This window comes from Cricetulus griseus, chromosome 2, assembly GCF_003668045.3.
Source record: "Cricetulus griseus strain 17A/GY chromosome 2, alternate assembly CriGri-PICRH-1.0, whole genome shotgun sequence".
NCBI lineage: Eukaryota > Metazoa > Chordata > Mammalia > Rodentia > Cricetidae > Cricetulus > Cricetulus griseus.
Genome location: NC_048595.1, coordinates 14,009,068 through 14,026,777, shown reverse-complemented (window position 1 = coordinate 14,026,777; position 17,710 = coordinate 14,009,068). Strand labels below are relative to the sequence as shown.

The 17,710-nt window shown below is 51.3% G+C and overlaps 1 protein-coding gene across 9 annotated transcripts in view; it reads left to right on the top strand.

Annotated features, from left to right (window-relative positions):
* Capzb (capping actin protein of muscle Z-line subunit beta) overlaps positions 1–9,690 on the top strand; it is a 103,726-nt gene extending 94,036 nt beyond the window's left edge. For 6 of the 9 annotated variants that reach the window (XM_027399840.2, XM_027399834.2, XM_027399836.2 and 3 more), the window contains exons 7-9: positions 5,110–5,175; positions 5,833–5,909; positions 6,994–7,096. In XM_027399840.2, the coding sequence (XP_027255641.1) occupies positions 5,110–5,175; positions 5,833–5,909; positions 6,994–7,096 (246 nt within the window). Of the gene's footprint in view, positions 1–5,109; positions 5,176–5,832; positions 5,910–6,993; positions 7,107–9,198 lie in introns of those variants that run through there. The other 3 variants (XM_027399839.1, XM_035439460.1, XM_035439459.1) reach the window with 2 other exon arrangements.
* Positions 9,691–17,710: the final 8,020 nt, after the last annotated feature.

Sequence of the window (17,710 nt, the reverse complement as noted above, 5' to 3'; positions counted from 1 at the left end):
TGTGAGTCTCGGATGCGCCCTGGGAAAGTTTCTGTGGTTGCCTTGAACACACGGATAGCAGGCACACACGGCTGCCTGGCTGTCTCCTTTAAGCACATTCTAGGCAGTTGCCATTCCCATTTTAACAGGTAAGGAAACTGAGGCCCATGCAATTAAATAATTGAGTAGAACAAAAGTAGCAGAGCTAAGAATTGAACCCACGCGTGTCTAACGTAGTACCCTCCCTCTCACACACTCTTTGAGTCGGGGCTTGGGTAACCGCTAGTTGTCAGTGGTGGGCTAAGAGGGTGGTCCCCCCACACATACACTATGCAGTTTGGCATTGAGTAGGCTGAGGGTTTCCTCCTCTGTCACTCACACACCCACTCCAGTGTCAGGAAGGGAGGCCCCTTGGTTGGGGGAGCTGACTCACCAGGCCCATAGTGCCAGGCACTGACCCCATATGCCATGCCGTTCAGCTGTCAGAAGACGCCTCGTCAAGGATGACCGGGTCCCTATTTCCCCAGTATTGCTGTCCCCCAGCAGCCTGACCCTAGGGCTTCCCTCATTCCCAAGCTTCCCAGGCCCCATGTACAGGAAAGCCAGGATTTGTCTCCTTGGGGAGTAGCCCCCCCCCCCCGGAGTAGTTGAGGTTTGTTTCTTGCCCTCTTTTCCTTATGGCTTCTGGGGACATATCAAGTGAGTTGAGAACCCCTCTTGGTGTCACCTGTCACTGTGATAAATGTCCCCAGCTGGTAGGGACACCCTGCTGGGAACTTTTCCTCAGCTTTGCCTCACCCTTCACTTGTGTCCTTGGTTTCTTCCACTCAAAGCTGTCCCTTGGGGATATCAGTTAGATGGGAGATAGTCTTTTGGCAAATCCCTGCAGCTGTGAGGAGGTGGGGACAGCAGCTGTGGCCTTCCTGGAGGCTCATTGCAGCCTCATTGCATCCTCCTGCCAAGGCAGAGGCTACATTTGAGGGAGGTGGCAGAAGGTGCCCCTTGGCAGGCCGCCACAGAGGCCCTGGCGGGAAGGCCAGGGAATGAGGGAAAAAGTGCTACCTGCCAAGTACAAGATAGGAAAAGGAAGCTGCTTGGAGAGGTCACTTCGCCTGTGTGACAGCAGAGACGTGGGAATGAGGCGGACCATAAATCTCTGGAAAGAGATCCAAGGACTTCATCCGGGGCAGGGCCCTGCAGATGTTCACTGAACTTTCTTTTCAGAGTGTAAATATTTAGACATGAAGGTGGAATGTTGTATTGAGTGGGGAGACTGGGCACACTGGTCGTTTGCAAGCAGACCTCCCTGCTCATGAGCCACACGCACTCTGGGGTCTTCAGGAAAAACCCACCCAGTGGCCAGTGGCCTTTGCCTGTAGACCCTGGTGGGAGAGGCCCCCGTGACCTGGGCTTGGCAGTTAGGCCAGGCAAGATATTTTTGTAAGAAGACCAAGCCCAGCTGGGCGTTGGCGCACACCTTTAATCCCAGCACTCGGGAGGCAGAGGCAGGTGGATCTCTGTGAGTTTGAGACCAGCCTGGTCTACAAGAGCTAGTTCCAGGACAGCCTCCAAAGCCACAGAGAAACCTTGTCTCAAAAAACCAAAAAAAAAGAAGAAGAAGACCAAGCCATGGCTTTTCCTTGCCGGTGGAGGGAACAAAGGGCAGAACAGACCTTTAGAAACAGCTTGCCTTGGAACACAGCTCCTGGCAGCAGGCTCTGGTTCGTGAGATGGGTGGATGGTGCCATTTGAGTGATGTGGTTTTTTATATAATTTATTTATTTTTATTTATGTGCATTGGTGTTTTGCCTGTATAGATGTCTGTGTGAGGGTGTCAGATCCTGAAGTTACAGTTGTTAGCTGCCATGTGGGTGCTAGGATTTGACCTTGGTTCTCTGGAAGAGCAGTCAGTGCTCTTAAACCACCGAGCCATTTCTCCAGCCCCAAGTGATGCATTTTCTAAGAAGAGTAGAGTGTCTGTCAAATGACCTGGGTACAGTAAGCCAGAAGGAAACCCTTCCCTGGCTGTGGAAGGCAGGGCAAGAGATGCAGGGTTAGGGTGCTGGGCCTCTAGGAGGCCAGTGACGCTGCAATGAGCCCATCTCAAAGCTTCTGAACCCTGGGTTGCTCGCAGGTTTTACTTGCCTTTTCTGGTAAACATTATACAAAATCCACCCACCAGAGAGGTCACCTCAAAGAAAACTGCCTTTGGAATCCTCCATAACTTGGTCCAGGCTGTAGCTCTGTTGCCTCACAGCCGTGTAACCAGACAAATCTCTTCACTTTTCCAAAACTCGACGTGCCCTGTGGAGTTGATGGTGTCTATTGAAAGCCTGTGCCCCTCTGACTCTTGCTTTCCATGCAGTAAGGAGTAGCTCATGCTGCTGCTCTGGTGTGTCTTTCTGAATGTGCAGCTGCCAGTGCAGTTGGACAGTCCTCCCTTCCTCTCCAGCTCAGTGGCAGGTTTGATCCTAGCCTGACACAGCTTCATGTCTTGGGCACAAGCTGGGCACAAACCACAGGGCCCTGGGCAAGATGCTTCCTTAACAAACAGTACGTGCTACCAGGCATACACTGGTTATATGTATGTTCATTACTTAGTGTGCAGTAAAGGCAAGGACATGGAGGCTGAGGCAGGCTGAGCCCTTTGTTCCTAGGGTATGAGCTAAAGGCAGTCGTCGTGCTTCTGAACGGGGTGTCCTGTTGACTGAGCCACTGGTGAGGAACCTCTGTGGCAGTGGGAAGCACCGTCCCCCGTTTGAGGACAGCAGCCACCAGATCCGAGCACTAATGTGTCTCCCCCATCTCCTCCGTAGGGGGGGGAAGGGTCTCACTGGGGACAGGCAAGCTAGGCCCCGACTCCAGACTCTGTTGGAACCACCTTGTGGAACATCTGTGCCGCCACAGAACATAAAAATGTTTTCCTTCTGGCAGCTTCTTTTATGAGGGTGTAATAATATATGCATTACAAAAATAGTTCTGTTCCTGGTGGGTCGGCGCTGCCAGCAAGCTGACCCCAGCCAGGTGTGGAGAGGAGGGAGGCAGTGGGGGCAGGCAAGGGGGCTATGGAAACTGCCTGCTTGTGCCAGAATCTTGAGCTTAGAGGCCCCCTGTGTGCTCCTGGGGAGTCCATCAGCTACACACACACACACACACACACACACACACACACACACACACACACACACACACACACAATTCCTTTAAGGGTCTAGTGGTTTCAATCTTTCTGTGCTGGAAGGTGACTCTTGATCCTGGAGTGTGAAAATGGGGATAAGGCACTGAGTTGTTTACAAGACTCTACTCACCCAGAGGTGAGAGTCCTTCACCCTGAGGCTGTGCTCACCCCGGGGCACGGGCCCTCACTGAAATGGCCCTTGAGAGACCTCAAAGCCCTCATCTCTTCCTTGGGCGAGGTGAAGGCAAGAATCTCCCTCTGCATAGACCAGGGCACTGAGAGAGACTAGGAAGGTGCAGTTCACTACATCCGAACCACCCACCAGAGCAGTTCCCAGCAGTCCCGAGGCTGGAATGTTTGTTTCTAAACACTCCTTTTAAAAATGTGTGGCAGGCCCTGTCCTTTCTCTCGGGTGTGCTTCCCAGCTCCTCCTGTATCGTGAAATGCTGACCACGCCTGAAATGGAGCCATGGCTGTCGCTGCAACCAGGAGCACGCTCACTACTCTCATTTTGTCATGACAGTTCTCAGTTTAAGGAGCAGGACTCCCTGGGACCCCTTGCCAAAGAGTGCCCAGGAAAGTTCAGGACCTAGAGTAAGGGACCAAGGCACCAATGACTCTAGCAGCCCCTCCCCCCATCACCACCACCTGTGGGCAGCTCGTAGCCAAACCCCTTCTTGGCAGGACCAGAACTCTGTTCTGCATTGAGTCACATGGCTCTGAAAGGGGCTTGGCTCCAGACTCTTACTGGAAACTGGATTCTCACCTTGCAGCACTGTACTAAATGGCCAGCCCTCCTCTTCCTCCTTAGCGGTCCAGAGCTAACTGTAGTATGAGTATGTGCTTGTTGTAGACAGTTCAGTTAAAACATACACAGTGACAGATCAGTTCCTTCTGCCACATTGCAGGCCAACTCACAGCCCTGCTGGCATCTCGGGATTCCTCCCATACACCCTGGCTTTGCTAGCTCTCTTGTCCTGCCTGAGCTCTGCTATACCTTGACCTCTGGGTCATCCAGGAGGAGGGAATGGGAGTAACCGACAGTCATATACCGCCATGTGGGGACTGGGAATCAAACCCAGGTCCTCTGGAAGAGCAACTAGTGCTCTTAACCACCGAGCCATCTTTCCATCCCCAATGTTGACCTTGTAAATACTTAATACTCTCCTGGTGCCCTGTGAAGCAGAAGATAGGCTGCTCCCACCTTTACACTGTTGTTTCCTTGTCAGAGAGGTAAAGCCAACAGCAGAGTCTCACCCCTACCTACGGACTCCTCCCTTCATGCACTGGGAGCTGGCTGTCTCCGCCCTTTGTAAACCGGGGACCTAACATTTCCTTGCACAGCTCCCAGCCTTGGTGTGGTGAGGATGCTAGCTGTGGGAGTTCCTCCACAGCTGCCCACATGATTGTAGGTGTGTCGCTGCATTCTGCTGGCCCCAGAATCTTAGCTGACAGGGCTGTGAGGCATCCCACCCCCAGCCAGGTGTTAGCTGACAGTATCCCATGGCTGCCATTGCTGGGCTGGTCGAGATGTGGCTGTTATGATGCAGGAAAGATTCCAATGCCACACCAGGCCTCACTCAGAACCGGTTAGCATCCTGTACCTGTGCCTGCCAGGAGTGACCTGGCCCGCGTGGCCCTTTGCCTCATTGTTGTGGCCCCAGGAGCTGAGAGGGGAGCCTGTTCAGTGGCATCAAGAAACTCTGCCCTAGAAAAATTAGGGATTCAGGATGTCTGCCAACTGGGCTGTTTGCAATCTAAAACTTCAGTCATTTGTGCTAGGAAAATGGCCTTGCAACATAACACAGCTCCACAGAGCCTTTAGGGGGCAGAGGACTGTGGTATGCAGGGGCAGCCACCAGGGGGCAGAAGACTGAAGTGCAAGGCAGTGGTGAGTTGGCGGCAGTCTGGAGCTGCAGCTTTCTCTTGACTCAACATTTGTGTCTTTGCAGATGGAGAAAGATGAAACCGTGAGTGACTGCTCCCCACACATAGCCAACATCGGGCGCCTGGTGGAGGTGAGTGGCCCCGGGCTCATGCTGCCCTGGTGCTGCATAGACCAGCCTGCTCCTCCGCAGCCTCCCTCTCTGCTGCAGCCGATCCTGCCCCGCCTTGGGTTTTCTGAGCTTTCTTCTGACTTGGATGCTGCAGAACTCGGCTGCAGAACTACCCACCCCAGCATCTCTGCTCTGTCGCTGGCCCTGGGAAGCATGAAGCCCTGTTTCCCTTGATCACTGGGTGTGAACATTGATCTGAACTCAGGGTGGAAACAGATCCCTGGAACACCAGGGGCCTTGGAGCAGCTTCACTTGTGGCCACCACAGCCTGGCCTGTCACCACGTCTTATTTGGAAGGGGAGTTTTTTGGACTGGAGATATGTTCTCTGGTTTCACAGAACTGTTCACAGAGTTGGTGGCCAGGCAGTGCTCTGGTGGTGTGGTTTAGACCCGCTCCCAGCAGTGGTCAGAATTGGCCATCAGTGCCTAAGGACAAGAAAGACCCAAAACACAAATTATAGGTGGGGTTCTAACAGCCTGGCTGCTCTCAGCACAAGGGAGCAGCCTCATAGCTCCCCCATGTGGCTGCAGAGGGGACTACAGGGTGGATGGTGGCAGGTGGGTGTGGGCCTCAGGGGCTTCTGTTTGCCGTCTCAACTGACTCACCTCCCTTCCCAGGACATGGAAAATAAAATCAGAAGTACACTGAATGAGATCTACTTTGGAAAAACAAAGGATATCGTCAATGGGCTGAGGTAATGTACCATGACTATGACGCTTTAGGGCCAAACGTGGGGCTTATGTCCTGTCCACTTAGTGCTTTATGGTCTTGGGCCTCTGGGTTCCTCGTTACAAGATGTGGTCAGGGATTTCTGGGCAGTGTGAAAGGCTCAGAAGCCATTCCAGCACTTTCTGTGACCTCTACCAGCCCTGGCCACTGGGCTTGTTCACCTCAGCAGCCTTTGGTGCCTTCACTTTGGAGCTAGGCACTGGCCATCTAGAAAGTGTGCCCAGACCCTTTGGCGTTGGGGCCCGGGAGCCCACACACAGATCCTAAGACACCAGAGAGAGCTGAGCAGCCTGGCATGCATTTGCATTTGAGGGCCCCAGCCACCATGCTCTGGGTTCTGCAGAAGCCAGCAGGATGCACTGTGTTCTCTGGCTCTAGTAGTGTAGTGGGAAGCAGAACCCAGCTGGGGACAGGACAGTGACTGAGGAGGGAGTGAACGAGATAGCTCTGGCCTTGGAGTCACATGGTTCCTTCCCCACCCACACCTTTCTCAGTAGCCCTTGTCCCATCTGGTGGCAGGGTGCCATCGGGGTTAGGAGAGCTGATAACAATTGGGAAAGTCTCTGCCACCAGCTCTATTGTGAGTTCATGGGTTCTGCTGAGCCCTTGGGGCCCTGTCTTCTGATGCCATTATGGCCCAGGTTTCATATTGCAGCCCAAAGAAAGGCAGGGTGTAACTTGTGAGTTTGCCCAGCAGACCAGTTTAAGTAAGTCATTAGCAGCTCCTCATGGTCCCCAGGGGTCCCTTGGGGGCTATGGTACCGACTGTCCCGTGCACACTTTCCCGCCTGGGCAGCCTCCACCGTTTCCAGTAGTGACAGGAAAGCACGAGGAATCTGAGCCTGTGTGGAGGCAGGTGTGAACCCCTGAAGACCGAGGCCGCTGCCAACATAGAGCTCCGTGGTTGAGACAGGCTCAGCCCCAGTGCCGAGGCAGCCGGCCGCCTTCTCCTGTCCTTGCCTGAAATTCACCCATGGCTCTCGGCCTCTCGTTCTGCGTCGCTGTTGCTCTCTTGCTGTGGCTTCATCCTCTCCGAACACTCTCTGTAGATCTCTTGACGCTATCCCTGACAACCACAAGTTTAAGCAGTTGCAGAGGGAGCTTTCTCAAGTGCTGACCCAGCGCCAGGTCTACATCCAGCCTGATAATTGAGCCGATCCAGGTACCCTGCCTGAAGGGCGTGAGACCTCCCCACTAAACAGGACTCACCAACCTGCCAAGACCCTGCCACTAACCTGTGTCCGCTCACAGCTGGTGGGTAGCCACATTAACGCATAGCCTCAGCCCCACATAGTATGGACACGTGTGTGCGTGTGCGATGTGTGTGCTCTTCACTCTGGGCAAAGGCCAGGTTTGGGCTTGTGCTCCAGACAAGCTTAGTCTGTGGCACTACCGTGGTCTCTCCAGCAGAGGGCACTGTGTGCACCCATCCCACTGGCTAAGGAGCAGGGTCTGTGTGTCTTGCCTCATGTCTGACAGAAGCACAGCCAGATATTCCTGCCTTCTCTCCTACCAAGGATCCCACAGGCCCGAAAGCTACAACTCAGGTCCCCTTGGGCTGTTGACTTGGAAAGTGTGCTCTCCCTCTGAGTCTCTCTGAGTGATTGAATCCCCTTCCCCAGCCAGGCCAGCACGCACGCCTCCCTACTGGCCACTGCTGGGCATCTGTCCCCATGCTGCGTGGACCCACACAACCTCCCTTAACGAGCTGCAGCTGTCCTCCAGCAGTCCACGCTGATGGAAAGGAAAACAGTTTTGCTTGTTGACAGTGGCCAAGAACCATGACTTGGCTTATGGCACATCCAGTGTGCAAACGCAGCCAGCATCTGGAAAAGGAAGAAGTTTTTAAAACAAGGCTCTTGGGACGCTGCAGGCCTCGGGGCTGGACACCAAAGGCCCAGCCCAGACAAGGCCTGTGGGGTGTACAGTGAAGCTCCAATTTGGAGACTACCCTGTCACTGTGGTCTGACCAATGGGCTGACTTCAGGTCCAAGGCAGCCATCAGTTCTAACCTCAGTGCCATCTGCAGGCCTCCCATGTCCCAATTGAAGCGAGCCCTTTTAAGGGACACTGCTGCTGCCATTCCCTGGCAAACCAGCTGGAGGGATCCTGACGGGAGCCTCAGCCCATCAGCCCGCTATGGCCTCCTCCCTATCCCGACTCTCACTCCCTCACTGCTCCTCTCACTGCTGCACCAGTGTTGGCCTCTGGTGAGCGCTTGGGCTCCTGAGCACACGGCAGTGTCCAGTGGCTTCTTCACTCGGGTCCCAACCTCACCGACTTGAAGACTCTTCTCGGGTTTTCACTGGTCACCTCTCCAGGTCCTGCTCCTTCTCACCCTCTCCCTTTCCAGCACTTGAGGGTAGACTTCTGACAGTGCCTCTCACAGTGTGAACTTGAGCCACCCGCCGCCCGCAGCCCCGCCCCGCCGAGCATGCTGCCCTGCCTCTTCACTGCTTTCGAGCTCTCAGCAGTTGCTGTGCATAGTTTAGTACGCTCTTACTTAACTGATGCATTTGGGAAAAGAACTGTCCTGGGGGACCTTTCTCCGACTCTCGGGTTTCGTTTCCTGACCTGGAAATTAGGCTTAATGATGAAGATCCACCCAGGGATGGCTTCTGAGAATTGAGATTTATGTATGAAAAGCACTCGGTACATTGTAACCCTCTCCAAGCCTTAGTGGCTCCAGCTCTGGTGAAGAGTGTGTCGTCCCTGGCAATCCAGATGTGACACCAGGGCCCAGGGTGCTCACCCCTCCCAAGGGCTGCCTTTTAGGATGCAGGCTTGCAGGGGTTTGCTGGGCTGAGTTCGCAGCCAGCAGCACTGATGCAGAGGCTGGTTCCTAAGCACTTGGTGGGGGGCAGGCAGGTTGGGAGTTGCTACCCCTGCTTCTTCAGGGTAAGGAGCCGGCCTCTGCTGCAGGTGGAGTGAGTGGGGCAGAGGCTTCATTAGAAGGCCCTCGCTGCCCAGAGCCTTCACCTCTCAGCCAGAAACATGGGCAGCAGGTCCCAGGTCGACGGTCCAGGCTGCATGGTTCCTGAAGCTCCCAACAGCTTGAGGCCTGTACCCCGATCTGTGGACCTAGGAATCTAGTGGCCAGGTCACCCACTGCCCATGCTGCCCAGCGAGGTACTGAGATGCTGGGCCGCTTCTCACTTTGCAGGGTAGATAGTGCAGCCTGGCACCACACGGTGGCCCCAGGCCACCTTCCTCTCTCTGTTCTGCCTGCTGATGACCTCTTTCATCCCCTTCAGGTCTGTGCAGACATTTGCAGACAAATCAAAGCAGGAAGCTCTCAAGAACGACCTGGTGGAGGCCTTGAAGAGAAAGCAGCAGTGTTAAAACCTCTGCTTCGCGCTAACTGGACACGCCATGCACTCGTTAGATTCCTTTCTTAGAAACTCGTTTTCTGCTCCTTTTCCCTTTTCCTCTCCCTCCCTGATGGGTCACATAACAGTTTGCATCGACCGCGCAGCGCCATCGCTCCCCAAGAATAAAGCCCGATAACCACCTTCCTCTGGCTCCAAGGCCCACTTACTGCGAAGTTTCCATAGAAGTTTCCATAGAGACCGTATGGTTTTTGTTCGCCTTGGCCCCGTCTTCCTCCCCTCTCCCATTTATAAGCATAAATACACTGTCAGCCACTGCGCCCTCCATCTTTTTGTTACATTGGTGTAAAAAATGTAAAACAAAAAAATTTTATGAACTAACTGGTGTGTGAAAGAGAAGAAAAACTGGAAATCTGATTCCATGTGTGTTTGGGAGTTGCTTGGAGTTGGGGGCCGGGGGGACAGGGGACAGCTTTGAAGGACCAAGAGATGTCTTCAGCACTGTCCTGCGCAGATGTGCCCATCCCAAGGAGACCACAGTGAGGGTGGGGGCTGGCAACCGGCTGCTCTTCTGGCCAGGTGCTTTTCTGTCAATTTTTATGGAATGCAAAAGGAGTTTTTGTTTTGTTTTTTTTTTTTTTGTAAAGCTTAAACAAACAAAAAATCTACATCTTCTACTTGAGCCTCCATACTTAAAAAAAAAAAAAAAAGGAAAAAAAAGAACAAAAAAAATAAATAAAAAGAAACTGGGACGCAGTTAGTGCTGGCCTTGTGTTCTTTGTCACCTGCCTCACACTTGGAGCTCTTCTCAGCCCACACCCACACCACTGCAGTCTTTCTGCCTTCACCCTCCCAGGACCACAGCAGTGGCCTGGGAACCAGCCATTCCCTGCTATGTCTGCAGCTTCCTGTTCCACACTGATGGGAACTCAAGGCACTGGGCTCTTCAGAGCCTCTCTCTGCTGCTCTCGGGGACTGAAGCAGGGCCCAGGGCTCGCTTAACACCTTTCTTGACTAGCTAGCTAGTCATCTCCTTCCCTGGGTGCAGTGGCTGCATGTTTGCCACCGCGTCTTCTGGAATGTCCCTGACCCTTTTAGTCCTGGTTTCTTTTATTTGGTCCTGTGTGGAGTGCAGAATTCCATGGGAGATAACAGGACTGGTGCCATGACTCATACCTGTAATATCAACATTGAAGCTGAGGCAGGGGCATTGTGAGTTCAAGGCTAGCCTGGTCCGGACTTTACATCCATATGTTGCCTCAACTAAAAAAGAAAACTGGGCATTGGCGGCCTGCATAGTCCTCAGAAGTAACTTCAGGCTTACTTGGCCTACATAGTGAAACCGTCCCAAAGCAAATATTGAAATTAGACACTCTGGGCCAGAGAGATGCCGCCAAGCCTGAAGGCTTGGGGAAACCTACATGGAGAAAGAAGAGAACTGACCGGCATATACACACATGAAAACAATTAATGGAAAAATAAGCAACAAAATACAACTAGCATGGGGACACACCTCAGTGAGCAAGTACTCCGCTAGAACATGCCACCCCTAGCGACGCACGCGCATGCACACCACACACACAAATGCTACTTTCAGTGCCATAGATTTAATTGCTTTCAACTCTGGGGGAAATGCAGGAACAAGCATGAATCAACTAGTTCTCTGAGGTTTTGTTTCGTAAAGCAACCTGTAAAGACAGATCTGAACGAAGAAAAGGTGGGCCTTGTCAAAACATTGCTGTGGGCTGTGAGTGGGACAGGCACAACAAACTTTCCTCTATGCAGTGGGGATGCCATTTAGCTAAGGGACAGACAGCATGGAACAAGTCAAAAAATGCTTGCAGCCTGGCTCACTCAGTAGCCCTCTGCTCTTCCCTTGCACGAATCAGTGGGCGAGCCAGCGCCATACAAACTGGGCACAGTGGGGGTTGGGGGATTCAGGCATTATGCTGGCCCGCCCCTGTCACCTGGCAGAATGCACTCAGGCAGTACCCTGGTCAGCTCAGGGTTCCAAGATTGTGTAGTCTGTATGCAGGTGCAAAGGACCCCTTTAAAAGAAAGACCTCGCCCGTTACACTCTTCTTTTCCTGTTCTCTTTTCCAGCTTTCTTCCTGCTCTCTCTTCATGCTGTTCCCCTGGGGCAGACAGGACTTTTCCTGTCTCCCTCTTCTGTCCTGTCTCTCTCTGTCTCTCTACCTCTGTTCTCTTTCCTTCCCCACCCCTTCCCTTTCTAATAAAACTTCTCACTTAAGCTCTGTCTGCCTGACGTGATTGTCCCCTGCCTCGGTCACCCTAGCCTGCTGTGGAATCCGAGCGTGGTTCCCCAGGCAAGGTCCCCCTCAAGCTTTATCATAACAGGACACCTGCAATCCCTGAAATCCTAGCACAGGGATCAAGAGTTCAAGGTCTCAGTCTAGTGCTGCAGTGATGCTTTGGTGGTAAAAAGCACTGCTGGCTCTTCTAAAGGATCCAGATTTGACCCCCAGCACCCACATGATGGCTCAGAACAGTCTCACCCCAGCTCCAGAGGACCCAAAGCCATATTCTGGCCTCTGTGGGTACCAGGCATGTACAGGGTTGCCACACATATGTGGAGGCAAAACGTTCTTACACATTGTTTTAAAAGTTCAAAGTCACCTTCATCTTTAACTAGCTCTCTAGGACAGTCCTGTCTCAAAAACTCCCAACCCAAGAACTGGGTGTGGTGTGGCACACACCTTTAATCCCTGCACTCAGGAGACAGGGGCAGTGGAGCTCTCAGTTTGTGACTAGCGTGGTATATAGAATGCCAGGATAGCCAGGGCTAAAAGCCTCTTCTTGCCCCAGCTGGGATAAGAGCTGAATAGCTGTTTGGGTTCATGAGCCAGGCTTTGTCAGCTGGCGCTGTGTCCCCTGCTCTCTAGATGGCACCTGGAGGTTTCCCCAGTGTCTGTTCACAGAACAGGAAGGAGCCCAGATAAGAAAGCCATGGCAAAAGCTCCAGGCCAGGTGTCGCTCTTGTTCTAAGCTTAGCCCCTACGTGACTCTGCAGCCCTTGTACATAATGGTGTACACCCCAACCTCTGGTGTCCTAGACTTCCTGACCCAAGATTTCCTCATTCAATAATAGCTCAATGACTAAGGACTTCCAAACAGCACCTGGGCTGACTTCCACGCACACAGAACCTCTCCGCTGAGGGTGGAGTATGCCCAGGACAATCTTTTCATATCATTGCACCCTCACATAGCCTTAGTGCCACACATGCACTAAGTGCCTCCTCCTACCACACAAAGGACAGCATTGACAGGCTGGTGACATGCAGACCGTGAGAGAATTCACCAAGACAGAAAGGCAGGAAAGTATTAGATGCACAGTGCTACAGCAGCAACAAGCAAGAGAGCAGAGTTCAGAGGAGTCACTCTACTGGCTCCCAACCTGGGGGCTTCCGTGCAGGCTGGCAGTTCAATGGCAGGGTACAGTTGTTTAGGTCTTGTTTTTTGAGACAGGGTCTCACTATGTAGCCTTGGTGAGGAAACTGCCTGACTCTATTTTGGTTCCTACCCATTATGCTGTATTTTTTTGTTTGTTTGTTATATTTGGTTTTCTTTTGCTTTTTTGAGACGGGGTTTCTCTGTGGCTTTGGAGGCTGTCCCGGAACTTGCTCTGTAGACCAGGCTGGTCTCGAACTCAAGAGATCCGCCTGCCTCTGCCTCCCAAGTGCTTGGATTAAAGGTGTGCGCCACCAATGCCCGGCTTAGATTTATATTTTTATGTAGCCCTGGCTGTCCTGAAACTCACTTTGTAGACCAGGCTATTCTTGAACTCACAGAGATCACTCTCCCTCTGAGTGTTGGGATTAAAGGCACAGCATGAACTAACATGTCCTACTTGTTATTTTGTTACATTATGTAACAAAATGTATATGTGAGGATGGGGCTGTCCTGGAACTAAGTACACCAGGCTGGCCTGGCACTTTTTTGTAGACCAGGATGGCCTTGAACTCAGAGCTCCTCCTGCCTCTGCCTTCCAAATGCTGGGATTCACGGCATGGGCCACTATACCAAGCTAGTTGTTTAGGACTTAATGGGAGGGACATCTGTGTGGGGTTCCCACTTGTGGATTAGGATGACACATTTCACTGAGGGGCAATTTTTACAGTATGGGTTCTCTCTCTTTGGGACCTGGAGCTGTCTATGCAACACAACATGAGTAGCTAGGGGTCAAAATCTTGATTACCTGAGCCTGCTCCTTGAAGGGTAGAACCCTCTATAATCAAGATACCCCAAAGATAGATTGCAAAGTCAGGTGTGGTGGGGTAAGCCTGGAATCCCAGCACTTGGTGGGCAGAGGCAGGAGGATCATCCTTGGCTACCTCCAGAGTTCAAGGTCAGCCTGGGACATGTGGACAGTTCCCTAGAACAAACTAGTTGGTTCTGTTTGTTCTTTCTTGCTCTACAGCTAAGTTTTAATTTGTGTTTCCTTTACTCTGCTTGCTTTGTGAGAGGGCCAGGCAAATATCATGACAGGCCCCTAATAATTAAGAATTTGGCCTCAGTTCCAGCCTCCTGAAATTCTGAGGAAGACAGGAACAAAGGGCAATCAATCACCACCCATCTCTCCCCATAAGGAAGAGAATTGCAGGTACTAATTGCAGGGACCAACCCCATCCTCAACCCCACCCTCCAGCTACCTCAAGGCAATAACTACATAAGGACAAAGCCTGGGACTTGTCCAAGAATGGAAAAGCCATAGACTTAGCCCACCCCTGCTAGCCCTAACCAACTAGAAACGTACTAATGTGATTTTCACTTTGTAAACCAATCATACATAGAATGATACACTACTTTTAGAATTCCCTTAGTTGTATATGAAAAGAGCCTGCAACCTTTTCTTGGGCTTCGCCGTTTGCCATTTTTGCCTTTGTGTTGGATGCACATCCCAGCGCGCTGGTTCCTTCTAGAGATAACAAATAAATGTTCTTGCTGACGGCATGCATGGATGGTGGTCTTTTGTGGGACTTCTGTAGTCCAAGCTGATGTTCAACTTGTGCTCAACCTCCCCAGTGCTGAGATGAAAAGGCCTATGCCACCAAACTTGGTTTTCTTTCTTTTTTAAAAAACAAAACAAAACAAAAACTTTATTTATTCCTGGGTGGGAGGCAGAGGAGTATCAGATCTGGAGTTACAGGCAGTTTTGTGCTGCCTGAGAATCAAACACAGGTTCACTGAAGGAACAGGATATGCTCTTAACCACTGAGCCATTTCTCCAGCCCAATCAAGCTTAGTTTTCAATAATTACTTTTAAAAACATGAAATTCAGAATGTAAGCATCTTACATAAACTCTCGAAACCCTTTGAAATTATTTAAATTGCTATGTTTTGGTGCCTTATTTGCACTCGCTATTTCTAGGTTCTTGTTTTTAAGACAGGGTCTTGTGCAGTCTAGGCTGGCCTCACGATGTTTAAGATATGCTACAGACCTGCTTCTTTGGGGGTGGGTGATGCTGTTCAGGTCCCAAAGAGGACACGTGGAGTCTTCGAGGGGAAAAGAAGAGACAGACACCATCTGCGTGAGTTTATTGAAAAAGAATACACCTTTTTTTGGGGGGGTGTTTTTTTTTTTTTTTTTTTTTTCTGAGACAGGGTTTCTCTGTGTAGCTTTGGAGCCTATCCTGGTACTCGCTCTGGAGACCAGGCTGGCCTCGAACTCACAGAGATTCGCCTGCCTCTGCCTCTCGAGTGCTGGGATTAAAGGTGTGCACCACCAACACCCAGCTAAGAATACACCTTTTAAACTGTATAGTTGCACATAGGAGTACATGGGAGAAAGGAGGCATGTGAGCTGGGGTGTGGCTTAATCTCAGGGGTTGAGGAAACTAGCATTGATCTTGATAGCAGGCACCAGTCATATGTTAATGGAAGGGCCACAAGTTCCTCTTGCCAGAGACCTTTTTCTCCCTTTTTTAGCAAGCAGGAACTTTCAAGCCCCTGAGGAAATGGGGACTTGTCTAAATGCCTGACCTTGGGAAAAGGACTTTCTTGGGTGGTCAGACACTCCATTATAGAATATTGCAGTTTCAATGGGCAGTGGTGGCGTACACCTTTAATCTCATCGCTGCAGGCAGAGGCAAGAGGAGCTCTGTGAGTTTGAGGCCAGCCTGGTCTACAGAGTGAGTTCCAGGACAGTCAGAGCTACACAGGGAAATAAATTAAAAAATAAAATAAAAAATTGCAGTTTCTTAAATGGCTTGATTTATCCAATTAACTAAAGCTTAAAAATGAGCAAAGATGAAGCTAGACAAATATTACTGTGAACCTGAGCAGGCCTTAGGAACTTATAAATCTTGATTATCAACTATGAAGCATATGTAACTTATCTGAATTTTCTAGCAGCTTGGTGTTAACTTGTATGGGAGTAGGCAGAGTTGTCACGCCCCTGGTTCCAAGGTAGTGGGGATATTTTCCCCAAAGAATTATTTTGTTTAGAAAGGCTATCATTTTACACATTTCATCCTTCGCCAAATCAGCACAAAACTTCCCAAAGGGGAAGGCATAGTGAGAACCAATAAAAGCAAAAGTAAAGGTGCTGGAGAAATGTGACCCGCAAAGTTGGAATGCTGGCACTTTGTCTAGCAGCAACGGTCGCCATGCGGACCATGCCAAGGACGGTTGCTAGTGACAAGTTAGTCTCCCCCACTGCCTGAGTCTCTAGACAGTGTCTTGGATGTTTAATTGAGCATCTACTGTATCCTGGAGACATGGTGATGTGGAGACAGATGTCTTTGCCCAGTTGTCTGGGGTGTGGAAGCGGGGTAGCCTATTCTCAGGCTGGGAGACAGGCTAGGGGAAAGTAGTCCCTGAAGCCCAATTTAGAAGGAGAGGAGAAGGGCGATTTGGGACCCCCCTCCAGGAGAAGAGGAGATCTGGAAGACATACTGTGCTAGCTGTAGTGAGGGGGGGAAGAAAGAAAAACCCAAGTCTGATAAATAACCAATGAGAATCCTTGCTTGGGAGCTGATGTGAGCTATAGGACTCTGCCTCAAAAACAAACAAATAAATAAATACACACACACACACACACACACACACACACACACACACACACACACATGCTACTATCTGACATTATAGGAGTCTTTGCAGGCACATGGTCCAGCCTCCCCTCCTTTGAGTGGCTTGAGGGAGACCATCCTAGCAGATATATTTCCATTTCTGTGGCTGAGCCTGGACTGGAACCAAAATGCCCATACACTGTAAGACCCCCGGAAAACTCAGGCCTCCAGGATCTCAGACCAGGACCGTGGTCACCCCAATCACCAGGCGGATTCGAAAGCTTGATGCAAACTGCACGAGGCTTTATTGTTGTTTAACGAGCTAACCCCATGTTAGCTCGGGTCTTTCATCCACCCACCATGGCGGATGGCTAGAAAAGACAGCTCGAACAGGCTGCATAGAGATCTTGTAGGGCAGCATAAGGGGAGTGTCTAGGGGTACGCACAGGCTCAGGATTGGTGTGGCTCCAGTCTTGGAGGGTTTGCCCTGTGTTGATTGGTCAACTGGTTGTTATGGCCCATAGGCCCTCCCAGGGTGGTTGCTATGCTCTGCATGTCATTGCTGTGCACTTGTCTAAAGCACACCCAGAGCCGTAAAGCATAGCACCGCTAGCTAACTTCTGATTGGTTCCTTGCCACAAGGCAGGCATCTGACCTTTTAGTGACCAAGGCAAGGTCATGGCAAGCACGTGTTACTGTCATGGCTGCCAAAATGGGGAGCTGGTCCCTTCAGGAGGAGTCTTTGTAGGCACATGGTCCAGCCTCCCCTCCTTTGAGTGGCTTGATGGAGACCATCCTAGCAGTTATATTTCCATTTCTGTGGCTGAGCCTGGACTGGAACCAAAATGCCCACACATGAGGCCTGAGGAAAGATCTGAGGAGCCTGCTGTACCTTCAGACCACATCAAGATGGGCATCCCACCACTCCTTGACCTGTAACACGCAGCAAGAGGTGTGGACAAGGGAGAATAAAGGGAAGCCAGCTGGGGCACCATCACAGGAGGGTCCTGCTAGTCAAACTGGCTATCCCGCAGGAGCCTGAGAAGTGAGATGGCTAAACTCCCTGGGATGGGGACACTAATATAGTTACCATTTCTTCACCCATGTGACTGACAGACGCCAGGACATAAACCCAAAAGTGCATCTCATCCAGTCAGCATAAATAGCTTCTAAGGTCAATAACACTGTTTTCAGTGTTGAAGTGGAGGACACCAGGCTTAGGGAGTTGGCCCAAGTCACAAGGCTCACCAGTGGCTGAGGCAGACAGGAGACCCTGAAGTCCATGAACCACTCACTAGATCTGGCGAATATAACCAAGCTCTGCAGGCCACCTTCTGTGACCTGTACTTGGAGCACTGGAGCAAGCCTCCAAAATAGAGGAGGGATTGGGGTTAGATAAACTGCAG